The 25,855-nt window shown below is 36.7% G+C and overlaps 1 protein-coding gene across 12 annotated transcripts in view; it reads right to left on the reverse strand.

The window, feature by feature from the left end:
* The window catches only part of PTPRM (protein tyrosine phosphatase receptor type M), a 479,902-nt gene that overhangs the window by 297,992 nt on the left and 156,055 nt on the right, over nucleotides 1-25,855 (reverse strand). For all 12 annotated transcript variants that reach the window (XM_040587165.1, XM_040587163.1, XM_040587160.1 and 9 more), the window contains 2 exons: nucleotides 19,704-19,782; nucleotides 16,630-16,745 (listed from right to left, as the gene is read on the reverse strand). In XM_040587165.1, the coding sequence (XP_040443099.1) occupies nucleotides 16,630-16,745; nucleotides 19,704-19,782 (195 nt within the window). The remainder of the gene's footprint in view (nucleotides 1-16,629; nucleotides 16,746-19,703; nucleotides 19,783-25,855) is intronic.

Below are 25,855 nucleotides of genomic sequence, written 5' to 3' on the forward strand. Positions count from 1 at the left end.
TCTTGACTGACTTCTTTTAAACATTACAAACTTACAGGGGCAAAGTACAGAGTGTCTAATTATATGTTAGAACTCAAATAGTCCCACAGAAATCACTGGCATGACATTTCCTACTAGAATTCAAAGGAGATAAAAAAAGATTTTTTTTCTTTAGTCTCTTTGAGAAAAAGTATTTTCAAGGAAAACATAATGTCTGGAGCAGACAAAGATTAAGAAACGTAATTGCTTCACTTTCCACAAGAAAAAATACAGCTCAAGAGAGCAAGTCTTCCCTCTCTTCAGGGATGACAGCAAATGAGTAGGAGAGCTACCTAATTGATTTAAACCTGAGCATAAAGGTAATGAAGGTAATGAATTCATTTATAGAAGTTCAATCCACAGGTATTGCAGAAGAGAGTTAAAAAGGCTGCAGAGTAAAAAAGAAAAAAGTCTACACCTACAACCTCTCCCAGATTCTTATTTCAGCAATGGACAAATGACAAAAGACTATTTTTAATCTGAAAAAACCACGATTTATAATTTGATATATAAATATAGAATGGCTTCTGTTTTAACTGTACCCACATGGCCAGCTTTGCTTCCTTTATTCACATTTTGTTCTCCCTGACTTACTGCACAATGTCTTCAGGAAGCTGCACAGGTGTGACACTGGTCACTTTTAGTTGTTAGTTAACTACCTGAAATCTGGAGGAGAATGTCAATAATATTTTCTTTTCGATATTTAACAGGACCCTTTAAGCACATTTTATGATAAATGATAAGCTCTCAGTGCTGATTCTCAATAGCTGTTTCATTTAGAACAGCTAGAATGAAATTAATTATATCAAATGAACATTCATTTATTGAACATATTAGTACATCCCACCACAACTTTTTTATGAAATTATTCTTAGTAGCATTCACAAAAATAAGTTTTTAACACTCGGTAATGACATTCTTAAGTCCCACAAATAAGAGATCACTTACAATCCATTGCTTTACTAATTATAGTCGTTAAAACATTAATAACACTTTTTTAAAGATATATTCTGAAACTTACCAATAGGTCTTGCAAACTCTCACTTTTTATGTGGAAACCTGAGTCTTCACAAATATATCTTATTGGAAATTAAACAAAAATTCACAAGTCTGTGATTTATTAATCCCATTCCAGTAAAATACAAAATTGACAATTTACAATGCAACACTATGGAACTCTATATTAAACCTCATTAAAACAGGTTGTTGGAGCAAATTTGTAGCATCCTTCTGTTTTCTGAGTAGGGTTTATTTGTTTTAAAAACAATTAAAGGTAAATATTGTTCTTTTTATTATTTTACTTTAGCCATGCCTTGCCATGTGGAAGACTGAGGCTTTACTACAGATTAAGTTTACTAGCTCTTCCTGCCTCCGGGACTCAGAACCAGGCGAACAGGACACTCCATTCTTTGGAAAGAGGAAACTGTTGCAATCATTTAATGCCAGACCTGCTTGGACTACAAAGGCCATGTCCCCTGGGCAATGCTATCTAACCTTCTTAGAGCAAAAAAAATTTGACCACAAAACATAAGACTGCAAGATGTTGAGATTCAAAAATGAAAATAACAGAGTCCATTGGCCCCTGAGCAACCCATACATTTTCAAATGCTCAGAGAAAGCTTTTAAAAAACATAAATATACATATTTTAAAATGCTATTTAAGCCAACTAATGAAAATATATTACTGGCAAACCACATATAAGAATAAATTATCTATTAAGTGATATTGTATTTAATATTTAATATATGGGGATATAAAACATATTCTTCATTTAACTTCAGGATATACACATCTTGAAAATCCATATACCTAGTACCAGCATATTACATGCATACAAAGACCGCTTAAAGCACTTTAAAATGCACATTATTTTTTCATTTTAGGCAAGCTAGAATGAAAAGAAATAGGTTGATGGTTATTTAAATTAGACTTACAGTCTCTTTTAGGCAATGAACTAACTCTAAATCTTCTAAATGAACAGCAATTTAGCAGCAACAAGATATATATTAAACCTTTCAGAAATACTTTTTAACAAAAATGCTGCAGTAATTCAAAGGGATTGAAGTTCTGGGATATTATATCCAGCAGTACCACTGCTTTAATCGCTCTCAAGGAATGTTTCAACAATTTTGCCAGAAGAGACTTAAAAGGAAACATCAGTCAGTCACCCTCTGTCCATACAGGTAGATTAAGCAGCTCTTCATACATTTAATAAAATAAAGAGTTTGCATTATTCTACATTTAAATATGCGCATTTATAAAATTATGATTAAAGTCATACCAGCGGGATCTCAAATAACATCAGCAGTGCCAGAAGTAATTTTGTTTAAAATATGTATGAAATTAAATCAAATAGTAATTAATACCTCAACAAAATTGCTTTACAGAGTTCATATCATTCCAATAATTAAGACAGTTGGCTCTACCTCTCAATTTCTAGAACTGCTTTCATAACCAAGACAACTGTTTGTCAGTCTAGATTAGAACCACCACAAATCCTGTGATTATCCTCTATTTATTCCATCTGTGTAAGTTAACAAGTGTATTTCATTCAAGTAATGAGGCCATGCTGGAAAAAGATTATTGTCCTGTTTGGAATTATTCTGCTATGAGCCAGAATTACACTCGGCATGTGTAACTAATTGGCATTCAAGCAAAATGTTATTATTTTACCTTTCAAGAAAGATTTCAGCTTTTGATATTTTAATGTTTGATAACTGAGCCTTTTCTTCAAATCACATTGCTCTCCATAAATCTCTGTTTATTATGATACCTGGAGCTGCCAGGTAATATAAAATGTTACTCAAGTTACATGTTGAATAGTCATATTATCAAATATCAAGCAATGACATCTATTTGAAGATATAAATAAAGATACAGAAAGTAAATAAAGACATTATTGCATTTTCTGCAGTCGTTAAACTCAGTGTAATTTACCCAAAGCAGTTACTCCGTACTTACATACTGAAATATTTTCATACTGTTCTGACAGGAGCAAATCTGTTATTATTACATAGAGAGTTTACAAGGAAAAAAACCCAAAACCCTGCTCAATCTATTTTTTATTTTCACATTAAATTCCAGAGCAATTGAGAAGAGTTTACATTTTCTAAGAATTTGTAAGTGCTCACAAACTATGTAAAAATTCCAAATCTTCTTTCCATTCATCTTTAATAGCACACAATGCAATACAAAATGACTTGTAGGGAACTACATCCTCAGAAACGTCTGGAGAAAACTGCACTTCTCTAACAGAGAGATTTATACTTTAGCCAGAAATTATGGCAATGATCCATGTATCTGCTAAGCATTTTGCTGAACTCATAGCCCTACTTGTAAAGTCATTTAATCTAATGCTGTATCTTATTTATTTGAAATATGCAAACTAAATGCTTCTCATCATCCTTTTTGTATTAAAAATTCCAAGAGTTAGGAAGAACACCTTGCTAAAAAAAATTAAGAGAACATATATAGGATTTTAAATACTCTGGCTTGAAATTCTGCAGATGCCAGGCTTATGGACAGGCTGGGAAGGAGCAGAGTGATGAGGAGAATACGAGGAAGTAAACACCGTTAGCATAATTCTCATCCATATACTCAATGCAAAGTGACCCAGTACAGGCATTTGTCTGCCTTTTCTATCCAAGTACCTAACAGGACAGTTAAAAAACTGTGTGCTCATGTTCCACATTCTCTTCTCTGGAAAATTGTTATCTCGTTTGGAAGAATAATAGCATGGGACGAAGCAAGTCCCAACATGCAAGTTCTGAGGACCTGAAGTCCGTTCCAAAGTTTTAAACAACCAGAACAGCAGGAAAACCAAAGCATACTGAGTCCTACAAAGCAGGCAAGGAAGCAGTAGCCAAGAAAGAGGCACGTACATATCTGGCAATGAGAAACAATGCCCTGCTAAGGGCAAGGCAGCAGCCTCCTGAAAATTCTTCCAAATCAGAGGAATGAATGGCAAGAAGAGACACATGTCTATGATTAAAGAAAGCCATAATAAACCTCTCAACTGTGACAGTGTAATTTCTGAATAAATTACAACCAGAACAGTAATAATAAGTAATAAGTAAGGTAGTTACACCTTGGTTCATGTAACAGGGAAGCTACTGTAGAGGGGGGTTTAGCTGGAGGTGTTTCAGTCTTCATTACTGAGTCAGTCACATAGTTTAACAGCTCCCACCCCCAACACATACCTTCCCCTATGCTCTCTTTCCTTTCTATCATCTTCCCTTTGGGTTTAATTTAATTTAATCTTTACTTTGGTCCTCCTTGCCTCAAAACAGCTTCAACAGCCCTGGGTCTTAAAAAAGAAGTCTTGATTTAACTCCAATTTGAACACGATACCGCCCAGCAGTAAGTTTGTATGTTTTAACTACAGTATTAATTGTAAAGGTCACTGTTTCTTTCTCCCAAAGGTCCAAGAGAACAGCACAGAAAGCGTACTGAATTTACTTTATCAATTGCCTAACTCGTACATGTTCCCAAGTGATTCTACTGCTGCTGAACTGTGCTTCATATCAAGACAATCTTCAGGGTCCAGAAAAAGAAATACCTAACATGCTTTTGAAAAGCAAGCTGAATTTAACCAGCCCCCCCAGTGGCATAGTTCAACTGTTCCATTATCTCAGGTTTGCTAATCACCTTGTACTACATTATTTAACACTCCAGAAAAACTGGAAGATTAACATATCACACTGAGTTTCCTGAAAAGAGAACACTGCTTGGGTCACTTCATTTTCAAACTCAGACAAGAATATCAAAAAGGTTAGACTGATAAAAGTAATTCCAGGACAATTTTTCTTACGGGTCACTTCATCAGGTAAGAATATATATGAGGCTGAATAGCGATGGAGGAGAGGGATAGATTTACGTGCATCCCCACTAACTTGCGCATGTCCATAAATGTCTGCACGTAAACAAATTTTCTGCAAATCAATGTATGTAGTCAATTTATTAATCTCTGGGTTTCTGAACACTTCAGACAGTTCTAAAACAAGGAAGAAAGGAAGAAGAAGAAAGAACAGCTACTTGTTACCAGAAACTTTTTATCCAGAGTCCAAGTTTCATATCATCCTTGTTAAATAAAATAATAGTCGCTCTCTTAACTGGCACTTTAGACACACTTCATAGACATAAGATGCAACAGAGCATCTTCAGTGAATGAGTAGGATTGAAATCTACTGATTTTTCATGTTACTGGCAAACAAACTTTGCCAAGTTATCTCCAGCTGTCTTAAGGTTTTGCAGTGTTGTCCATAACCAAGGTCCTAGTGGATGTCACAGAGTTTGCAGTGTACCTCTAAAGGCAAAACTTCTATAGTTCGTGATTTTTTCAGATTCACTTTTTCCCCAAAATCTCTTTTGGTCACAGGAGATTAACAAAGAGGGAGAGGAGGAAGAGTTATATTTTTGTGATGAAAAAGACTTTTTTCAAGACAAAAATTTTAATACCTATATTGAAATTTTCCAGACTCCACATTCCCTTCATAAGCAGGAACAGTTGGTATACTAGCTGAAAACAAAATGTGCATTTCAGTGCCACAAGCACACTTTCGGCAGTGCAGCATCTACCTCTGCTAGACAGATGCTGAAAGGCCTTTGGAGACCACCACCCACTATCACTCCTTGCAACCTGATGGATGGCTGGCACCACTACAGAGATAAGCACCTCTCTCCTCACTAGCCTCAATAATTTATTTTTTTTTCTTCTATCGTGTCAAGGGTTGTTTAGTTTTCTTGAAATAAAATCATCAAATTTGCCCACATCCCCTGAAGTTTTTACTTGTTTTTTGGTGTCACTACCAATGTGGTCTGTGGTGCTCATTGATATGAACAGTTTCTGATTTAAAGGTTTTGACTAATGTCATAATGTAAACCTTCACAGCTGCTTCTGTCAGGTATTTTCACCAGAAATCTACTATTTTGGCTAACTTTATAAACTTCCACATCACTTAGGAATGGTGGAGCCAGTTCATGAGGCTAGAAGTCAAGTTTATGCTTCCATTTCCCCTTACCTGCATTTTTTAGTATTAATAGCAAATCACACTGATGTTCCTTCATGGTTACTGACACCTGGTTCTTGTGCTGGGCAGGACAGTCCAAGTGGATTGGTAGGCTTACCCTGTAAATTACCTTTGCTGGCCAGGCTTCTGCAGTGTTTCTGAGCGGGAGAATATAAGGCCCATTTTTACCTCTACTATTACAGTGCCACCATCTCATACACATAGTGTAAAGCTAGAACACAGATTCAAAGTAGCTATCGTACCATCAAGTATTTTAGTTTTTTTCAGCTGTGCATTTCATTGGTCATAGTATCTTTGTGAACCCCAGTTGCGCTTCCCTTGCAAGAACCAGCCTGAGCAGCACACTGCTGTGGAGGAAAGATTTCATTGTGCTTGGGTGCAAAAACAGGAGGATGGCAGGTTTGCAACCCATTTCCAACACTTCTGAGAGTATGTCAGTTCCCTGATTTTGAGAATGTAGTCCCTAAATCAATCTCAGCACTCCGAGGGTCATGCCAGTGATGAGTACACCACTTGGCCTCACTGATGTTAACCTATAAAGGAAAAGATGATGTCCAAGGAGCAAAGTCACCTTTACTGTACATCCTACCACACTCCAAGAACACTTTGATTATTCAGCTGCACACAGGTTACTAATAAGAACACTAGACTGGATGTTTTCTACTGTTCAGCTCCAAAACATCGCTGGAGCCAAAACACCTTACAGATACATTGATTTCAAGATGTCTTTCTGTTTCTTGCAAATGGTCACTAGGATTTATCATTAACGGTCCACAATTAGTTTCTCCTAGTCTCTGCTACCACTAATAATTGAAGATTTGGTAAGAGAAATCTTAGCATCAGAGAAAGATTAATCAAATCTATATACATATATGAGTAAAACCAGTAAGCCTAGGTAAAAAACAAAAACAAAAACAACTGGCTGGTGTTATCCTGATAGGAGATTGCATCCCAACAGACAGAAAAGGATTACTCTTAAGTGTGATGAAGCCTTCAGCCCTAGGCCCACAGGGACGAGCTGTAACTGTTCACAACAAAGCTTTTCACATAAGCAATGCATTCATCTTCCTCAAAGGATGAGCATCTAACCTAACAACTCTTTTGTAGGAGGAACTGGTTTGGACCTTTAGGTATACATATTAAAAAATGTATTTGACTTTTAATGCAACCTAAACACACACCGTCTTAAGGTACAAAGCTTCTTGTATACACATTTGCTCACAGCCAGATCAGAGCAAATAAAATAAACATAGATTATTCCAGGAATTTGGCATGGGATCTCTAATACATATAAACATATTTTAATTTTTTTTAAGTTTGAATTGATGTTTAGAAAGCTGAGATTTGTTACATTTTTTTCTTAATGTCTCTCTTTAGGGAAAGAGAATATGTAAATTAAACTAAATCCTTCTATCACATTTTATTAAAGTTCTAAAAATGCAGAAAATCAGAAAAGTTGAAGTTTGCCTCCTAAAAATTTATTGTGACAAAGTCTGTACAAACTAAACCTTAGGCAGAATTAACAAATGCAAACCCAACTAGCTAATATAATATTGTACACACAAAATCGTGCTGTAAAAATTATGCAAGAAACATGGATATAGAGATAACAATACATTCTTCCACAGATGCTTCACATTCCCTATTCTTTGCATTTTGTTTACTTCACACTTATAAACCATATGAAGCTTCTTTTTGCCACTTCCTATACTCCTGGCATTTTACACACAGTACTAGACTGCAGCCTCTGCGTTAACAGATGATTTTGTATTTCTAACACTCTCCTAGCAATATTCTACTTCTTTCACAGAAATTGCTGGAACTAGAGTGTGATCAGAGGCTTAATATGTCAGTGTTCATTGACAGCCAAAGCCCCATCCCAACTGCTTTACTGGGTTTCCTGTATGTGCTCTAATTGCTGAGAGTTTCCTTTCTCTTCCTTTATGATCAACAGAAGTAAAGTAAGAAATAAGAAGTGTAAACTGACAGAAATAGAAATTAACAGAAAAGACAAACCAAGAGGTTAAAATGGGAAAAGAGGAATCTAATCAACTGCTGAAAAACCGTGTATATCTCACTCTCACCTCACCTGACAAACTCCAATTCAGTATTTCCTTATCAGTAAAGTTGCTAAATGCTATAGACAAGAATAATGATTTTAAAATATTATCACAGAATCACAAAATAACTGTGGTTGGAAGGGATTTGGGGTGATCATGTAGTCCCAGCCCCCTGCTTAAAGCAGGATCAACGACAGCAAGTTGCTCATGACTGCATCCAGATGCATCTTTAATATCTCCAAGGATGGAAACTCCCTAGTTTCTCCAATGAACCTGTTCCAGAGTTTGAACACAGTAATTTTTTTTTTATTTATTTATGTTTAAGTGGAATTTCCTGTATTTCAACTTGTGCCCATTGTCTCTAATTGGCACTAGGTAACACTGAGAAGAATCTGGCTCTTGTGATCTCTACCTCTTTCAAGATCTCCCCAGTCCTTCCCTTCTTCAGATTAACACTCCCAGCTGCATCCTTCTATGTCAGATCCTCCAGACCCCTAACCTTCTTCCAGAGCGTCTGTATCTTTCTTGCACTGGGGATCCCAGAACCAGACCCAGCACTCCAGATGTGTTTCCCCAGGACTGAGCAGAGGGGAAGTATCACCTCCCTTGGTCTGCTGGCAATACTCGTAATGCCGCTCAGGAGGCTCTTAGTCTTCATTGCTACAAGTGCACATGACTAACTCATGGTCAAGTTGTCCATCACAATCATCAGGTTCTTCACAAAGCTACTTTCAATCCTGTCAGGCCCCAGTGTGCAGTGGTACGTGGGATTATTCCTTCCCTGGGGCAGGACTCTGAAATTCCCTTTAATGATTTTCATGAGGTTCCTCTCTGCCCAGCCTGTCAATGTCCCTCTGAATGGCAGCTCAACCCTCTGGTGCATCAACCACTCATCCCAACTCTGTAGCCCCTGTGAACTTGAAGAGGGTGCACTCTATCATCATCCAGGTCAGTAATAAATACGCTAAAAAGTACTTGCCGCAGTATTGATTCATAGGGTACACTGCTAGTGATTTGTCTCTGCATTGCATTATTATCCAATGTAAAGTATACCACTATACATAACGAATGCTATACATAATTGCTAATCTGCACAAGTTTTTCTATTAGCCAAATATAAACATGGGTTTGGTTCTGCTTTGTTTTGTTCTTTCTTTCTTTTTCAGCCTAAGTGTACTTTTACATTTCTCCTCAAAGAACCTAAAGCCTCCAAAAAAATCCAGGCATGTTTGAAGTATTTCAGTTCTTACAAAGTTTATAAAAATAAACAGCACAGTTCTGCAAGACTGCCCCAAACACAAGCTGAAGTATATTATAGGCATTAGACAATTCATATTTAAGGCAGATAATGAAAGAAAAGTTTTCATCAAAGATCACAGCTTCTTAGACACTGGGTAACACAAACATGACACACACCACAAGCCTCCTATGTTCTGCTGTTCATAGAATTTTTTCTGTCATGTAGAAAGACTAGTATGCAATTAACAAAAAGCAACTAAGACTGATTGATGACAATTAATAGAAAATATACAATATTGACTACAAGAAAGGCACTAAATATACACTGGAATGGAGAGGGGGATGCAAAGAAACTAACATACCAAAACCTGGAAATAATATTAAATGTTTGGCAGCATTTTAAAACAAGTTTACCTTTCATCTATTCAGTAATAGATAGTACCCCACCCTACAGGGCACTAATTACCCTTGTAACAGTAAAATCATCACAGGTTATCTAAAAAAAAACACATCAGGATGCACGCTCATCAGGATGTGTGTAGTCTTGGCAAAATACTTAGTTGATTGATGTCATTAAAGCTCTTCTTAAGTCAATGGACTCAAGACAATTTGCTATGCACAAGGTGGTTTTATCAATCTTGGAAGGCAGCTATTCATGAGCAGAAGGAAGAAAGATCTCCTGTAGTTAGTAGACAAAAGCACCTACTGATCAAACCCAAACTATTGTTCTTTTAATATCCAAAGGAACACCTTCTTTAGGCCTATCTCATTGTACAGTTTACATTCATAGTTCCATCTGTTTCTGTTACTAAGTTGTTACATATGTATATCATTTAATTTTAACCAGTGAAATACTGCTTCATTATCTTAGTACTCAAAAACGGCTGAAACATTTTTTCCTCAAGTGCTTCCAGACTTAGCTATGAAAATGGTAATTATGTGAAAGGCTCAGACAGTTTAACAAAAAATGCTTATGAAACTCTAAGACTTCAGTTGACCTTCTGGGATACTTTATGTGATATACATAAACAAGCACACATACACAATTTTGTATATCCTATAAATATATTGTGTGTCTGTGTGTATACCTAAGGAAAACAATTTGCTTTCCAGAACTCCCTCTCTCACAGGATTGTATCTCTTCCTTTGAATAAATAATAAATAATGCATACAGGTTTTGCAGTTTTGTATGCAGAAGAACAAAATCTTTTATACTCTTCATAACTTCAGCGAAAGAATACTGAAGATACAAAACAAAAGACACGTTGAATGAGGTGAAAGACAGCTTTCAGGAAAGACAAGAAGAAAAGCCAAATCCCTTATTAACAGGTAATAAATGGCTTAAGTAGGGTAGAAAATGCTGGCCATTAGAGTGATACTGTTCTGAGTTTCTTGGCTGCAAATGAAGTAGCTTGCATTCTGCATGCATAAAACATAGGTATGAAAGATTTCACCCTCTCCCATTCTATCGGAGAATACCCATTAGTCTCCTGCTACTGGTAAGTCTGATTATGCTGCTTACTACAGCTGTCAGAAGTATCCTGAGATCCTGTTGTTACTTGCTTATCTTCAACAAATTTTTACTCTTAGGACTATATTTCTGCAATAAAAGTTATGTGTCTGAGAATTACATTTTAAAATAACTATCTGAATTTCAACCACAATTTAGAATGAGGCTAGGAAAAATACATCACAGAAGTGATGACCCCTCAACTGTAGCTTTCCATTGTTTGAGGAACCTCTCTCAAGGAGGGCTACCCACACTGAGTCAATGTACAAGTTTCTGAAAAAAATTAATTACCACATTTAGTGATGCTACAACAAATCACCCAAAATTAATATTGAAAGATTGGGTTTGATATTAAAATGGAATTTCATGATGCCTGGGTATCATCCGAACAGTAATTTCCCAGAAGCCATGCTCTAAACCATTCTAGAACAAGTAACTAGCAAAATATCACACAGAGGGAACTGAATGAACCAGCTGCAAATTAGAAGCAGCAGCAGATGAGGGTAGGAAAATGAAGAGGTGGAGCCAGGCCAGTGAAGCTAATGAAGAAACCCGACAATTGCAGCATCTGTGTGATTCCATGATTTAACAGACTTGCCTCTGTCACAGAGACCTTATGTCATGTCACTTAAACTTTCCCAGGACTGTTCTAACAGTACACTGATATTCTAGATGTCAAATTTTGGTCTTTCAGGTCAGTTTCCTGAAGTACTGACCACTTGCTATTGCAATTAACATCAGAGGATGCTAAGCATGGAAAATGCTCAGTGTCTTACACACAGAGAATCAGGTCCAGATGCCTCGGAGGCTGTTTCCAAAAGTAAGGGAATTGTTTTGCTTTTGTTGCTGTTTCTGTGTTCCTCAACTATAAAATGAAGCTCATATCTATTCACCCTATAGAAACAACTTAATATTGTGAAGCATTAAGGTTAGTAGAAAAAATCCATTAGAAAATTAACAAACCTGTTTTCAGAATTGATTTCTATAGTATTTAGTAAGCAAAGTGAAGCCCTAAATACACTTATATGAAGAAACCCACATATTAAGGAGCTATTAACCAACTTAGTATGTCCACTATACTGAATGAGATGGGGAATCTGCAGCAAAAAAAAAAAAACCCAGGATGTTAGTATGTACTTTAAAAAAGGTAGGTTCAAAAGTTTCAAACTTTTAAGGCTGCAGAGGCACATTTTTCCCCAAGTATTGTCTTGGAAACATTTATTTTAATATTTAAGTGGTTTCCACTTGATAGTGATTTTAATTTTAGTTACTATCAATTATAATATTGTGTACGTGTAAATATTCAATATATGACAGTTCAAATTTCATATATTTGCAGAGAAGAAAATCTACATATGTATATAACTTGGGCCTGCTTGCAGTGGAAGAAATTTACCTGGTTTTAAGTAAATCTGTATTTCCTAAAGTTCATTCTAATTTGCAAGATACAATTTAGATTCCTGGCTCAAAGATTTTGGTGGAAAGAAAATCATATGCTTTTTCAATGTTCTAGGCTGCATCAAAAGAATGTTACTTCCAAAAATGAATTCTACCCTCTTTCTCCTATAATAAAGATTCATGTTTCTTGTGCCATTTTATTAAATACTAATATTAGCATAAGCTTTTCAGAAGACATTGTCTCAGCTGCTTTCACTTGGCCATTAACTGTTCTGTGCTCCACATGTTAATTTCTTCCCAAATTCTAACTACAGTTCCCACCTACATTATTTTTTTTTTCTCTGAAGTGTATTTCCATTCCTTGGGATTCCCAGCTTCTTTAGTGACTAGTGCATTATCTTATTGTTGGTGTCAACTTCCAGAGCTTGTAGTTTCAAAGAGGAATTTGGTTAATTAAAAAAAAAATAATAAATATTACAGCAATTGCTACAGCCCTTACAGTGGGAGCACAGGAAATGGCACAGGAATGGCATTTTTGCTCCGTCATTCAATGGAATAGAAAGAGTCATCCCATACTGACAATAATCTGTGCTGTCCACAGATGTGATAAAGAAAATGCAAGCAGATGGGTTACATCTGTTAATTATAAGCATTCTTTCAGTAGTGTAATCAAATCTCTTTTTAAGGTATGTTTATGCTTAGAACATAAGCTAATGGGGACATGAATTCATAAACATACAATCTAGCCAATGAACTTATTAATTGGACGCAAGTTAAAACAACAAAACCAGACTTCTGTGATGCTGTGTTTTGTTCTTGAGTCCCTTCATTTGACTTTAATTTGAAATGGTATCACTGAAAATACCCACAATTTGTGGTCAAATTACCTGACAAACTTGCAATCATAGGTCATGCACTAGGGTGCATGGCTGCCTAGCACGATCAGGAAAAATGTTTTTCTTGCAAAGCACTGCACTACGGAATAGGTAAAACCGATTTCTGTCTTCCCTTTCCCAAAAGGATTAATACTGATCATAGCATGATGAAATAAATTTCACGGCTCAGTGGTCTAATTTGGGCAGCTAACCCATGAACTGCAGCTCCCCCATCACCCTTTCAACTGCAAAAACTTCCATAATATTACATAAATTAATAGACTTCATATTCCATAGGGAGTAAGAGGGACAAGCTTGAAAAGGAAGGGGAGGGGGGTAGCGGGGAAGGGAGGGAAGTAAAATGTGATCTATAGATTTCACTTAGGACTGCTTCAAGGCCTGGCCATTATTAAACTAAGAACATATATGCTGCTTCACAAAACAACTCAGCAAAGACAAGGAGACTAAAATAACCAAGCAAGTTACAATAATTCATTTGTTTTAAGGAACATACATCCCTCACAGTCTAACAGACTGTAAAATTAAAATACCTCTTTGCCAGAAAAATACATACTACTAAACCTGAAGTCTTCTGCTGCATATAAGCTGAGAGATACTATATAAAAGAGATGGAAGTACAGGAGTAAAATTCTGCCACTACTCAAAACAGAAGTGTCATTGAATTCAGTGGTTTTGTGATTTCACCCTGGCAATTTACCTAGGATTCAGACTAACAATATGAATCTGAAAAAAAAAAAAAAAAAAAAAAAAAAAAAAAAGACAGTTATTGGAAAACATTTTGGAGCAAATTATCTCACAATATTTTGGGACTGACAAATCCAAATAGATTAGGTCTTCTGATATAACTTATATGGCAGAAATGCTGAGAAGCCCCTGATAAAAATCATGCTACTGTATTTATTTATTTACTATGATTTCCCTTAAGGTTTTATAAATTCAAGGAAACAAACCATCAAAAGGATGGTAGAAAGGGCTTAATATTACCGGTTAACTAACTAGGCATATCAGAGAGATTGCATGACCTGTTTGTACTACCACTAAACCCTGCATCCCTATTACCTGACTGCTAGCATAAATGCCTCCAGAGAATGGTGCACATTTTAATCTAGCTCTACTGTACCTAAGAATGTCTTTTATTAAGATGTTTTGTAGTTGAATATTGGTTCTACTCTTACCAGGAATGAAAGGATCTTTAACAGCCATTTAACTAGTTATATGATGTAAAAGATACAATGGTTTTTGACAGCTATTACAGATAACTGCATTGTACTCACGGTCCTCTGGCAGTGTCATGAGATGTTACAAACAGTCATTTACAAAATTCCTCAGTATCACACCATGAAACCAGATGGTCTCAGAAGACTGACAGAGAACTGTAAGGTCTGGGAATCTGTTACCCAGTAGTGACCTAGTACACTACGATACAGCTAATGCTGTTGGGAACTGTGTGTCAGCCTTGATTTGCAGCATCCCACACATGGAGCTGTCTGATCAGTCTTACTGTAAGCTGCAGCAGACATCTGTGGAAACTGGCAAACAAGTACAAAAAAAAAGTCCAAGCTATCTAGGAGATCCTGTCAACTTCTTAAATGTTCTTACACAAAGGCAGGCCTGGAATTTGCACAACCTTAGACTGATTACCAGAGGGACCTGTAGTTGTATGGGCAGATAAATAAACAGTGGCCCTGAAGGATGATAAAATTCCTCAAAAAGTCAATCTGTCACTACTTTCCTATCCTTCATATAGAGAAAAAAAAGTAAATCTCATAATCATGTATAAACAAGGAATCACTTAAATAAGGTCAGCAAAGATATTCTGAAATCTCTACTGCTGTTAAGACACATTTTATGTTACATAAAATCTAGAAAGATATTTAATTTCCTAAATGAAGAAATTACATTCCAGCCTTGCAAAGAATTTATGTGTCCCCTAAATTCTGCGCAAGAAAGTTAAAGCTGAAATTATACTGTCCTGAAATCTCTATGGAATCAGGATTTCCCTACGTTGAATTCTACCTTCAATTTTACAAAAGAGCATTATGCAAATGTTCAAAGGTTCTAGAAAACTTATCCTTGATGAAATAACAGTCTCCTATTTTCCCATATGTACTAAACTCTTTCCATGCCTGGAAAAATAATTCTTTCAAAAAATCTTAGTGGCTTAGGAAAGATAGGAGTCTATTCTACCAATTAAACACTGTAATAGTGGCTTTAGAAAGCTGATGCATTAGGGAAATATCAGCTTTGTATCAGCATAGAGGTTGAAAATATCCATGCAAACTCATATAAAAACAAAGGAGAGTTCCATTGCCTTTTACTGTATTTCATCAGGCTCCTTCTGGATGGACGTAACAGTTCATCATTGATGTACAGATAAATATGAGTCTTTGCTTTTCAGGTGGGTTTACTTATTTATTTGCATGCTAGTTTTCTTATAACTATTTAGCTGTTTAACCTGTCACACTTCCATGAATCATGTCAGAAATGCTTGATGAAGTTTTGCAACAAGTGTAACGTGAAAGGAAAACTATAGTAAAAGCCTGAAATTGTTTAAACAACAAAAACAGAGAATTTAATCTCTAAGTCCCACCTGTTACTATTGCCTCAATTTCTCCTATCCCCCCTCCACATACTGCAATTTCATCTGACTGATCTCCTTAGGCATTGTTTCAGGCATCCTTATTTCCTCCTCACATACAATGCCCCAGGTCTAGCATGTTGTTTTTCAAGTATGGAAAACATAGGGATCTGGGGGTTGCTACATCCCTAATGCTACATCCAAATACAGACTATTGTTTGCTGTAAAGAACAGACAGCTCTGGAATGATTCAACTTGCTTCCCCATTACTGAAAGAGAGCAAGTAAGATGCATGTTTTTGATACAAGGTTACACATATGGATAGGGGAGACTATCTTTACAGAAAGACAATGAGTTGGAGACAGTCTTCAAACCAAGATTTGACACCTATCTAGGAGCTACATTACTGAATAAGTAAAAAAATATGGACTCAAAGAATACAGGTAAGATTCTTTGGCTCAGTAATACAGATGGTCAGATTTTACGGTTATACTGGTCTTCTTCAGACTTTAAAAGTAAGAATGCAATTTTAACTGAAAATACTAAACAGAGATAGAGGTAAGCCAAGAAAATAATTATGCGTAATGTTGCAATTAGCCAGCATAGACATTATGAGAAAGTCACATACTCTTCCTTGGGGGTTTAGCCTTTACTCATGATCACCACACGTAACAGAAACAGTACATTTATTTTTAATAAGGCATCCCATTGAAACATGCAAGGAAAATCTTCCAGTATCATTTTCTATAACAGAACGCCTACTATGCAACAGTTCAAAGGCGCTATAAAATCTAATACTGATGAAAAGAACAGCCCTATCATTTTTCATGTTTTACATCCATTTCAGAGTGATGAACTCCCCTCCCCCTAGATCTCAGTGCATTAAAAGAAAGAAATTACCTGTAACCAGAGTCTGTCACCTGAGTCTGTTCCACCATTGGCAGTGCATTGAAAAGTAGCAAATTGCCCTGCATTGACTTCCACACTCTGAAGACGCAAGAAATGGGGAGTTTTTGCTGTTGGAAGAAGATAAAGTATTGCAGTTATGCAACATGAAATAGCCCTGCTTCAAAAGGTTCCTGTCACTGACTACACATTAGCTTTTAGGTTGGTTTACTTCTGTACCTGGGAAAGAGCAGAAAAGAAGGGTGTTATTTAATTGTTCCTGCTGTGTCAATTACCTTAGCTCAGCATCCCTCTTTCAGTAACACTCTATTAATCAAGATCATATTGGAAACTAATTATGTTTTGAACGAAAACATATTAGATACTTACACTACCAACTAGACAAAACAGTAAGAAGTTGAGTGATGTTGTCAGGGAAACAGGTTTTTCTTTTTAACAGGTTCAGTTTCTATAGAAGGGATGCTTATAGAAACGTAGCACACCAAACAGTTAAAATAACTAATGTAACACTTCTCACTAACTACAACTGTATTAAATACGATTATTTTCAACAACACTGCAGAAAAAAGAAAACACAATGCATTCACCATACCAATACTTATTTTTCATTTCAGAATAGAAAACAACCCCAGTAAAAATTAAAGCAATACAGCTACAAATAACCTAACGAATTAAACAAATATCCAAGCTTGAACTATGTCCACTGAAGGAGGAAAAATAGTACGTGTATTTTTGTTTTACTACAAAAAGCGTCAACCACATGACACAAAAACATAGGAATTGATACAGAAACTTATCCTTGAAAAGGCAGTATTCCCCAACCATTCAAATCCTACTGCAGGCAAGGGTACTCTTTGCACTGTCCATACTAGCAGATAAGCCAGGCTCTGAACGTTGCTTTCAGACACCAAAATGTTAGTACTAGCAATAAACTGGCAGACTAAATATACATTTTCTAGCAGACCATCACAACTCTTTAAAGTGTTGCTGACAGTTTCTTTCAAGACCTTATCACTGGCAGAAATTACAGTTTTAAGGAATATATAACTAACCAGCTAGAAAAAGTTGCTTAATATCCAGTGCAAGGCAGTATAAGGAGAAGATGGAATAAAAAAGGTCAAATCAATACCTAAATATGGAAGGAAATATTTTCCTGATAATTGTCCTTATGGCAAATTTATCAGACAAACTGTTTGGGTTTGTTTTAGGTTTTTTTTTTTTTCTTAAACACTTGCCAGTTAGAAAAGACAGAATTTAGGCCAAAGTCATCCTTCACCTTCCCTATCAAACTATTAATATCTGATTATCCAGTAAAATTCTTCACTAAGTTCCCTATTTATCAGTCTTTTTTTTTTTTTTTTTACATCTGCTTTTACCCTACTTGAGTCTTCTTAAACTCTAGAAAACTAGCCTTTCTGAATTACCAGGTATGGCCTAAGTAGAGAGGGGCATGAGGTTTTAAAAATAAACACACACACACACAAGAAAACCCCCAACCAACCAACCAACTAGCCACCCACTCACCACAATCCATCCCTTTCAGTTCTATGTGCTTACAACTTGCCTTTTGTTTGGTCTTTGTCTGTGCTACCCAGAAAACTGCCTAGCAAATATTTTCCCCATTTCTTTAAAGAGTTAATTCAGAAGTATTTTTTCTGGCAATATATGGAAAGGATAGAATTATGAGTCTTGCAAAGTTTTAGACACACAGTAATTCTATTCCAATTTTCACACTTTTTCAATTTTCTTGTAGACAATATAACTGGTTTGATGTCTTAATTTCTAACATTTTAATTACTTCATCAAAGAACTTTTCATTAAAGCTTTTGCATTTCAACACTGTCACGTTAGAACTCTGCGCGCTATGGGGCATAACTCAGTCTCCACATTAACAAGAGCTACTTGCAGGTTTTGAGAATTGATTAGTAGAAATGCACAGATCACACCTCTCAAAATCTGTATAAGAAAAATTATTAAGCTGATAAAATGCTGCTTTAGACTTATCCTACCTGAACCAAAGGTACAAATTCAAAATGCAGAAGCACAAATACTGTCTTAACAACATGAGAGCCTGCTGTGTTTATTAGAACTAAGTGATTCAGAAATACCAGCTGCTGATTCTGCATAACTGTCTGTATTTGAAGAAATGTCTGTGTCTTGTTGCCGCTAACACTAAAACCATTTTTATGAGGTGCTCTGGTACTGATATACCGCTTGTTATTTTAAATTGCAGCTCTTTCTTACAAGCCACAAAGAATGCATACAGGGACAACATGGTATAAGAGGAAGGTGAACAGTTACACAGAAGTTGGTGTCTTTTTTCCCCATTCAGTCATTTGGTCAACAAGATTACAACCTACAATTCCATGTATGATCTTAACACACCTTATTTAACAAATATCAAATATGTGAAATAATCCTTTACTTAAGTACTCTGTTCAATTACATTACAAGCTTTAACTTACAAGGTTTTGTTTTGACATCAGTTTTAAATGAACTTAGGATAGTTAAGTATTACATATACTTAGCAAGGGGATAAGGAAACATATCTGAAACATAAGAAAGTAAAACCGTGCAGAAACTGAGCCATGAATCTTGGGAAGTACCCTAAGTAACCTAGGAAAGTTTCAGCCCTCTCACCCAGATGAGTTCTCTTCCTTCTAAGCCCTGGAAAAATAACCATATATACTCAGTTCTTGTGGTGTTTATCTGCTCTCACTAATGTCTCAGCTTGTGGCTGCGCTGAATTTTTGATGCAGACAGAAAACTGGTCAACAAATCTTGAAGACTTTCTTTCTGAAGGAGTTGTTAGATGACCCCGTTAGGGGGTCTGGGGCTCATCCCAAGTGCTGTCCACAAGGTGTATGTAAGAGATGCCTTTAAAGTGTAAAGTACACCAGTAAGGTGCAGTGCTCAAATACGAGCAATGCTTTGTACATACTCAGCTTATATTTATAGCAGTGACATTGTTTTCTGACATTTTCCTTATTTTTTGCATCACATTTATTGAAGCATAGTGGCACATCCATTTTAGGGGCCTAGCTTTAAAACAGCAGATAGGTACTTACTACATGGATGTCCTAAAACTTTCACTTCATCAATAGCCACATATCCGGGGTGACCTGAAGTAACCACTTCAAAAACAACCTGAGAAGCAAGAAGAGAATTTCAGTTAGCTGCTTTGTAACACAGGGAGTATAAAAATATTCTGTTATGGAAAAATACATCAACTCTTTCCACATGTTGAGAACACCTTGAAAACAAAATAAAATCAAACCAAAATCAAAACAAAACTAAACACTCAAAAAGCATTGTTCGTATCATTAAAATTAACCAGAATACAAATCACATTTTTTCATGTTCATACTATTTTGGAGATTTACAAGTATGATCATATATAGCTCACAATAAGTAATAACCAAATCCCCCCAATATTTGGTCTGCCAAAGTAGTTACCTAATAATAGCCTTAAGTATTAAGATTCATATTTTATTTTCAATAGTTCGCTGTGCAGAGTAAACTCTTACTTTCATTCAAAAAATTACAGTTCTGCAGTATACAGAGATTTCTGTGGTATCAGGCACAAACATACCTATTTTCATGAATGTGCTTTCCATGCTCTTACTCTTCCACCAAATGTAGTGAATTAAGTAAAAGAGATCCATTTGCCACAGTTTGTTTAATGGCTATAAATAGGTCACAAAATAAATGGACCATTCTTGTAATCAGAATTAAGTACACTCAAAAAGTAAACCTCTCCAAACCTTGGCAGCCTTAGCTTTGAACAACCCAAGAATGTTCAAGTGGAACAGAAGAAAATATGCCAGTAATGTTAGCAGGTACATTTCCAAACCAATGCTCATGAAGTTCATCCTCAAATCCAGGTTGTGATTTTTTTTTTTTATACTTCCCTTTTGCTTGGAAAAATTCTAATTGCCTCTTGTAACAAGTATCAGGGAGTACACTGAGGAACACAAAGTTTAGGAACTCTTTTTCACACATATGCCGTACTTGACCTTGGAACAGATGCAGAAGGACACTACATGACATATCCTTTACTGTGACTATTTCAGCAGAAACAGAATTATACAGAATGCAAACATGTCACAAAGATAACATACAGCCCTGCAATATTACATCACAGTTTCCTGGTGCTGAATAAACACTGGCAGATCACTGATTCGGATTTTTAAATAAACCTGAGGTGAGCAAATTCTTCACTACCTCTTGCCTCTGCCTTCTCCCATCTTTCTCATTGCTCTATCTGTAGACATCAATCCTGCTCTTGATATCCCAGATATCATTTTCCTAAACTCTGTCCATTTCTCTTTCCCCATCTCACTGGAGTGAAATTGCTGTAAATATGGCTTTAACTCTACATGGCTGACAAAGAAAAACCTACTTTTCTTTCTAGTTCTGCCTCCTGTCTACACAAAAATTTCAACCTACAGTGCCAATGTTGCCCCTAGATGAACAAGACAGCAGCAAGAATACACAAGATGGCAATAAGGAAAGCTACCAAACAAATTTTTGCTGAAACAAGTTCTGCAAGGAAAGGATTGCTCAGTCACAAGCCCCAGCCTGTGGCCTTCTAAATGCCCACTGGAACTCTGAGGACACTTCAAGCTGACATTGCTGATCCACAGCAACAGAGTGAACAAGGTATGGATTTGGCTCCCAGCATTCAGTAGAGCACCCAGAGCAAAACCATTCAAAAGCTCAAAGCATCTCTTTCTTACAAAGAAGAAAAATCTCCTGGTGGTCTTAGGAACTATGTTGGGAAGCAAAAGCTCTTAAAGAAGAAAAAAGCGGTTCTTAAAGAATAATTTGCATTCAAAGACCTGAAAGAGCTTTTCCAGTCATGATCATTCTTACCCTTATCTTAACAGCCTTGAAATGGTAATACAGATAGGTGGCATGCACAAAGTAACCCTAAATTTGGACAGCAGTGCAAGACCCAGAATGCAGCTCCAGTTTTCACTCACTGAACTTTGAAAAAAGAACAAGCATTTCTCTCTATTAACAAATGTTACTAATATTGTTGTATGTTCTAAGTTTGTGTTACACTCTCTGAAAAAAAAAAAAGGTTATGCTAGTGCCCTTGGAAGAAGGAGAAGACTGCTCCATTTCTTTAAGAGCTACCAAGCCTATTCAAAATTGAGATGATCTGAAAGACTGTTGGGTGTGAGAACCATGGCATAGTCCCAGGAACCTTCAGTTAATGCAGGAACATTACAACACAGTGGTGAAGAACAGGGAGCAGACAGCCAGGTCTCAGAAATGGTGGAAAATTTTCCCTGGGAAATACACTGCCATTAAGAAAGTCATTGAGTTAACTGAATCTAACTGTGGAGGCAAAGATCTGCCTGTAAAAACACAGAGGGCTGGGGAAAGTTATTGATTTCTCTCCTGTATTCCCTAGTGGCTTTGAGTTTTCTCTGTTAAGAAGAAAAAAACCACAGTTAACTTTCTCATTTTTATTTAAATGTATCTGATTAAAAAAAAAACCAAAACAACCAAACAAACCAAAACCAACAAAAACAAATCAACAAACAATGAACTCCTATTTTGGAACACTCAGTACAAGGAGATCTGCGTAAAGCCATCTGAAAAGTGGCTGATGCATGATCCTATCCACTGCAGAGCACAGGAGTTTTTTTCAGGTTCTTCACTTTTAGATATGCTAAATTCCAGAAAAACCCAGGAGGAAGTGGCACATGCACACCTCTGAAGCAGCCAGCCAAACCAATCAGAAGTTTCCTGCTAAAAATATTACTTCCAGATAATGAGGATTAACTATTAAAAAAAAAAAAAAAAGTTGCATAGAAGTGCTTTTTCCAAAGGTTTACCTGACTTCCAGTAGAACCAAGTACCTGAGCTCTAGAAAACAAAACATACAAGATACCTGAGTAGAAGATCTCAGAATAATTTCTATACTTTGTAACATGGGAGCTTAGCTACAGGGTCTCCCAGAGGTTTTAAGTACTTCATTATTGCAATACACTCACAGACAAAAATAGCTTGTAGATTCTAACAAAACCCCATTCCTTCTGTTCACAAGTAGAAACTACAAGCTTGAAATAACTGAATCGGACCTGCCTATGACAACAGAGAAAGACTGAATGAGTGATCTAAAATGTCCTGCCTTATCTCCAGACAACATACCAAAAATGTCATTACCACAAATAAGCCAGGCAATGTATCAAGAAACTACCAGCTGGACATACTATTACATTACAATTATTGTCACTATAGAGGGCATGTTCCAAGGAAAAGTAATACAAATTGAAATATTGTCCGTATACTCATGCTTCCAATAAAAGCAATAGCCAATCTGGTATCAAGTTTAATGATCATCAGTTTTGGTCTCTTCTGACACAAAATATGCGATTTTTAGTAAATTAAAAGAGACACTACAGCCAGTAGTGATATACCATCGTCAAAGACACATCACTGATGTGCCTTTTACTTCATGTATAAAAGAAAATGACAGCTATTCCAAGTACTGTAATTTCCATTCTGTCCACAGGCTGTGGAATACTATCAACTGCTGTATCCAAATCCAGTATTTTTATTTATTTAAATTAATAAATGAACATTACAGATTAAAATATCTGCTTAACTAAGCAATTTCCCTTTTTACACTAAAGAGAAATAATTTGATCCTACGCATGACACCTTTCAGAAAGTCTTAGTAAGTATGCTGCGCACTGTAAGAGGGTGCACAGAAATGGATCTAGAAACACTTCTGATAGCTCATTTATTCATTGAAAAGCTTGTATTAGAGATGGCAAGACTATTCACAAATCTGGATCAGTTTTGCTAGTAATTTCACTAGAAATGAAACCTAGAAACTTATTTCACATTCAGTTTTTTTTCATTATTTCACATTTGAAAAGTTGATTGTCTTGCAAAAGTTGACATTTCTACTCCCGCTTCCAAACTCTGCCTTTCCTCATGGCTGACGCAACACCTGCAGGCAATATAAAAGACCCTAGTCAAAACAGATACAACACTCCAGCAACATCAGACTGGGCAGCCCTTGGATTTTTTGCCTATTATTCCCCCACCTTATCAGTCCGGAAACAACCAGTTAAAACACTGAATTCATTTGCTCAGGAAAAACTGCTGAACATTGGCCTGAGAGCTGTTTTACACCATTCTCCCCCCCTCAGGCCTGCCAAACAGGAACCAGGGAAGCAGCTTAGCACTGCACTGTCCCTGATCCTCCCTGCTTCAGTGAAGAGCAAAATTAGCTTTTCATTCCTGCCACTTCCCCTTGCTACGTATGAACAAAGAAATAGGGTCTGCTCACCAACGTAAATGCTTACTGCTGAAAATGTGCAACTCAAGATAACTTGTCAGTTCCAAAGAACAATAGAAATAAAAACGTTTTGTTGCCACGGAACCTTACTCCGTAAATTCCTGCCTTTGTTTTTGCAAAATTACAATGCTTTTAGTCAAAGGGTAGATTGTACCTAATATAAACACTCTCTGCTTCACATGGCTTAAAAATAGTGCTCTGCAGAAACAAGAAAGAGAGAGGTGTCATAAGAAAGCTACTTAATGTCAGGCTGCAATCCTGCTCCCCTGCACCGCCGCTAAGTGGGCAGTGATGTATCACACACTGTCCCCAGCACTTACTGTATTCTTTGCCTGCCGTGCTTTACTGCACAGAATGCCTTTCTTTGACTAGATTTTACAAGGCGTTGGGAACAGTTTCTCTCCAGAAAATTGGCATTGTCTTGCACCCCTGTGCGTTGAGTTCTTTTCTCCCTTTTGACTCACCCTAGGACTACCCGCGTTTATCACTGAGGCACGATCACAGCAACTGCTGCCTTGTCAAAGCCACATGAAGGGACATTCCTGACCTGGCCCTTTCCCAGGCCCTGCAGAAACCTGTCACAGGTTATTGACTTGGGCTGCCTAAAATGTGGTCAGGCCTCCCTGGCCAGGAATTCGCTTTATGCCGTTTCCCTCCCCACCTCTCACTCCCCGACAAATATCATTCAGCACTCACACCTGCACTCAACCACATTAAACATTTTGGTCGTTGCTGCCACCCTGACACTCCAAAGAAACCTCTTACACAGGTGAGCAACACTGAAAACTGAGCTCCTGACATTACAGCCTATTAAATCTTATTCTTCTGTTTTTGTTTTTAAAGCAATTGTTGTCTTGCATTTCTCTTCTGAAGGCCCAGAAGCTTTCTTGGTTTAGGAACAAGGGACAGGTGATAATAACAGAGCCTCGTGCATATAACAAAAAGTGCATGCCTGCTTATTCTTGGCTGGTTTTAGAATTTTGGGTTTTTTTAAATTTAGGCATCTGGTTTGCCCTGGCACATCTTTCTCAAAATAACTATACCCAGATCACCCGACTCAATGAAGAAGAGCTCATTAGGATGTCTGACATAGGGCTGTAATTCAAAATGCAATATGCATTTCAAGGTTTATTTTGAGTTCAAAGCATAGTTGAGGAACTGCATGTGTGCAGTTGAATGCAATGCACACAACAAACGAGAACGCAAGCCTGACCTTTGCTGCACAAGAAGCTTAATTCTCTGTCCTAGCTGATGACTTAAATATATCGCGTGAGCCAAACTCCAAGCAAAGCATGTACAAAGCGGGTTATGAAACAAATGAAAGTTTAAGTCCATATTTGAAAAGGTAGGTTGGGTCTACTGCTTCTTATTCCCTGAACTCCTAATTTATAGGAGAAAGTGTCAGAATGGTAAAGGGTAAATCTCATCTCCATGGGAAGTGATACCATGTAACTCCTCTGTGTCCTTACTAAAAGAGATCAGGAATTACTGCCAGGCTCTTATCCCGTCTTCTCATTCCATCTTCATAGGAATTTATGTTTAAAGAAGGTGCGGTGGCATAGAGAGTAGTGTTACTCCACTGGAAGCTATTTTTAATCCTTTCAATTTCATTTCTGGATTTTAAAACTGCAGTGTTTGTTGTTTTATTTAATCAAGATTTGTTTCAGCTCGCTGCTGCTATGCCTGACTCCCAGCAAAGTACAAAGCAAATAATTCAAAATACAAAAAACTGATAAGGGGACAGTGTGTAACTTGCAACTGTGCTGTGCCAAATTGCTTGCTTGCAGGGCTAGGAGCAGGGAACACAAGCCACTCAACAGACTCAGCTCGTTAGTGGCATTTTGCATATTGTAAATTTCCAAAACTGCAATGCTTCAAAAACATAAAATGTATTAA

The sequence above is a fragment of the Falco naumanni genome, chromosome 3 (genome assembly GCF_017639655.2).
Source record: "Falco naumanni isolate bFalNau1 chromosome 3, bFalNau1.pat, whole genome shotgun sequence".
Classification (NCBI taxonomy): Eukaryota; Metazoa; Chordata; class Aves; order Falconiformes; family Falconidae; genus Falco; species Falco naumanni.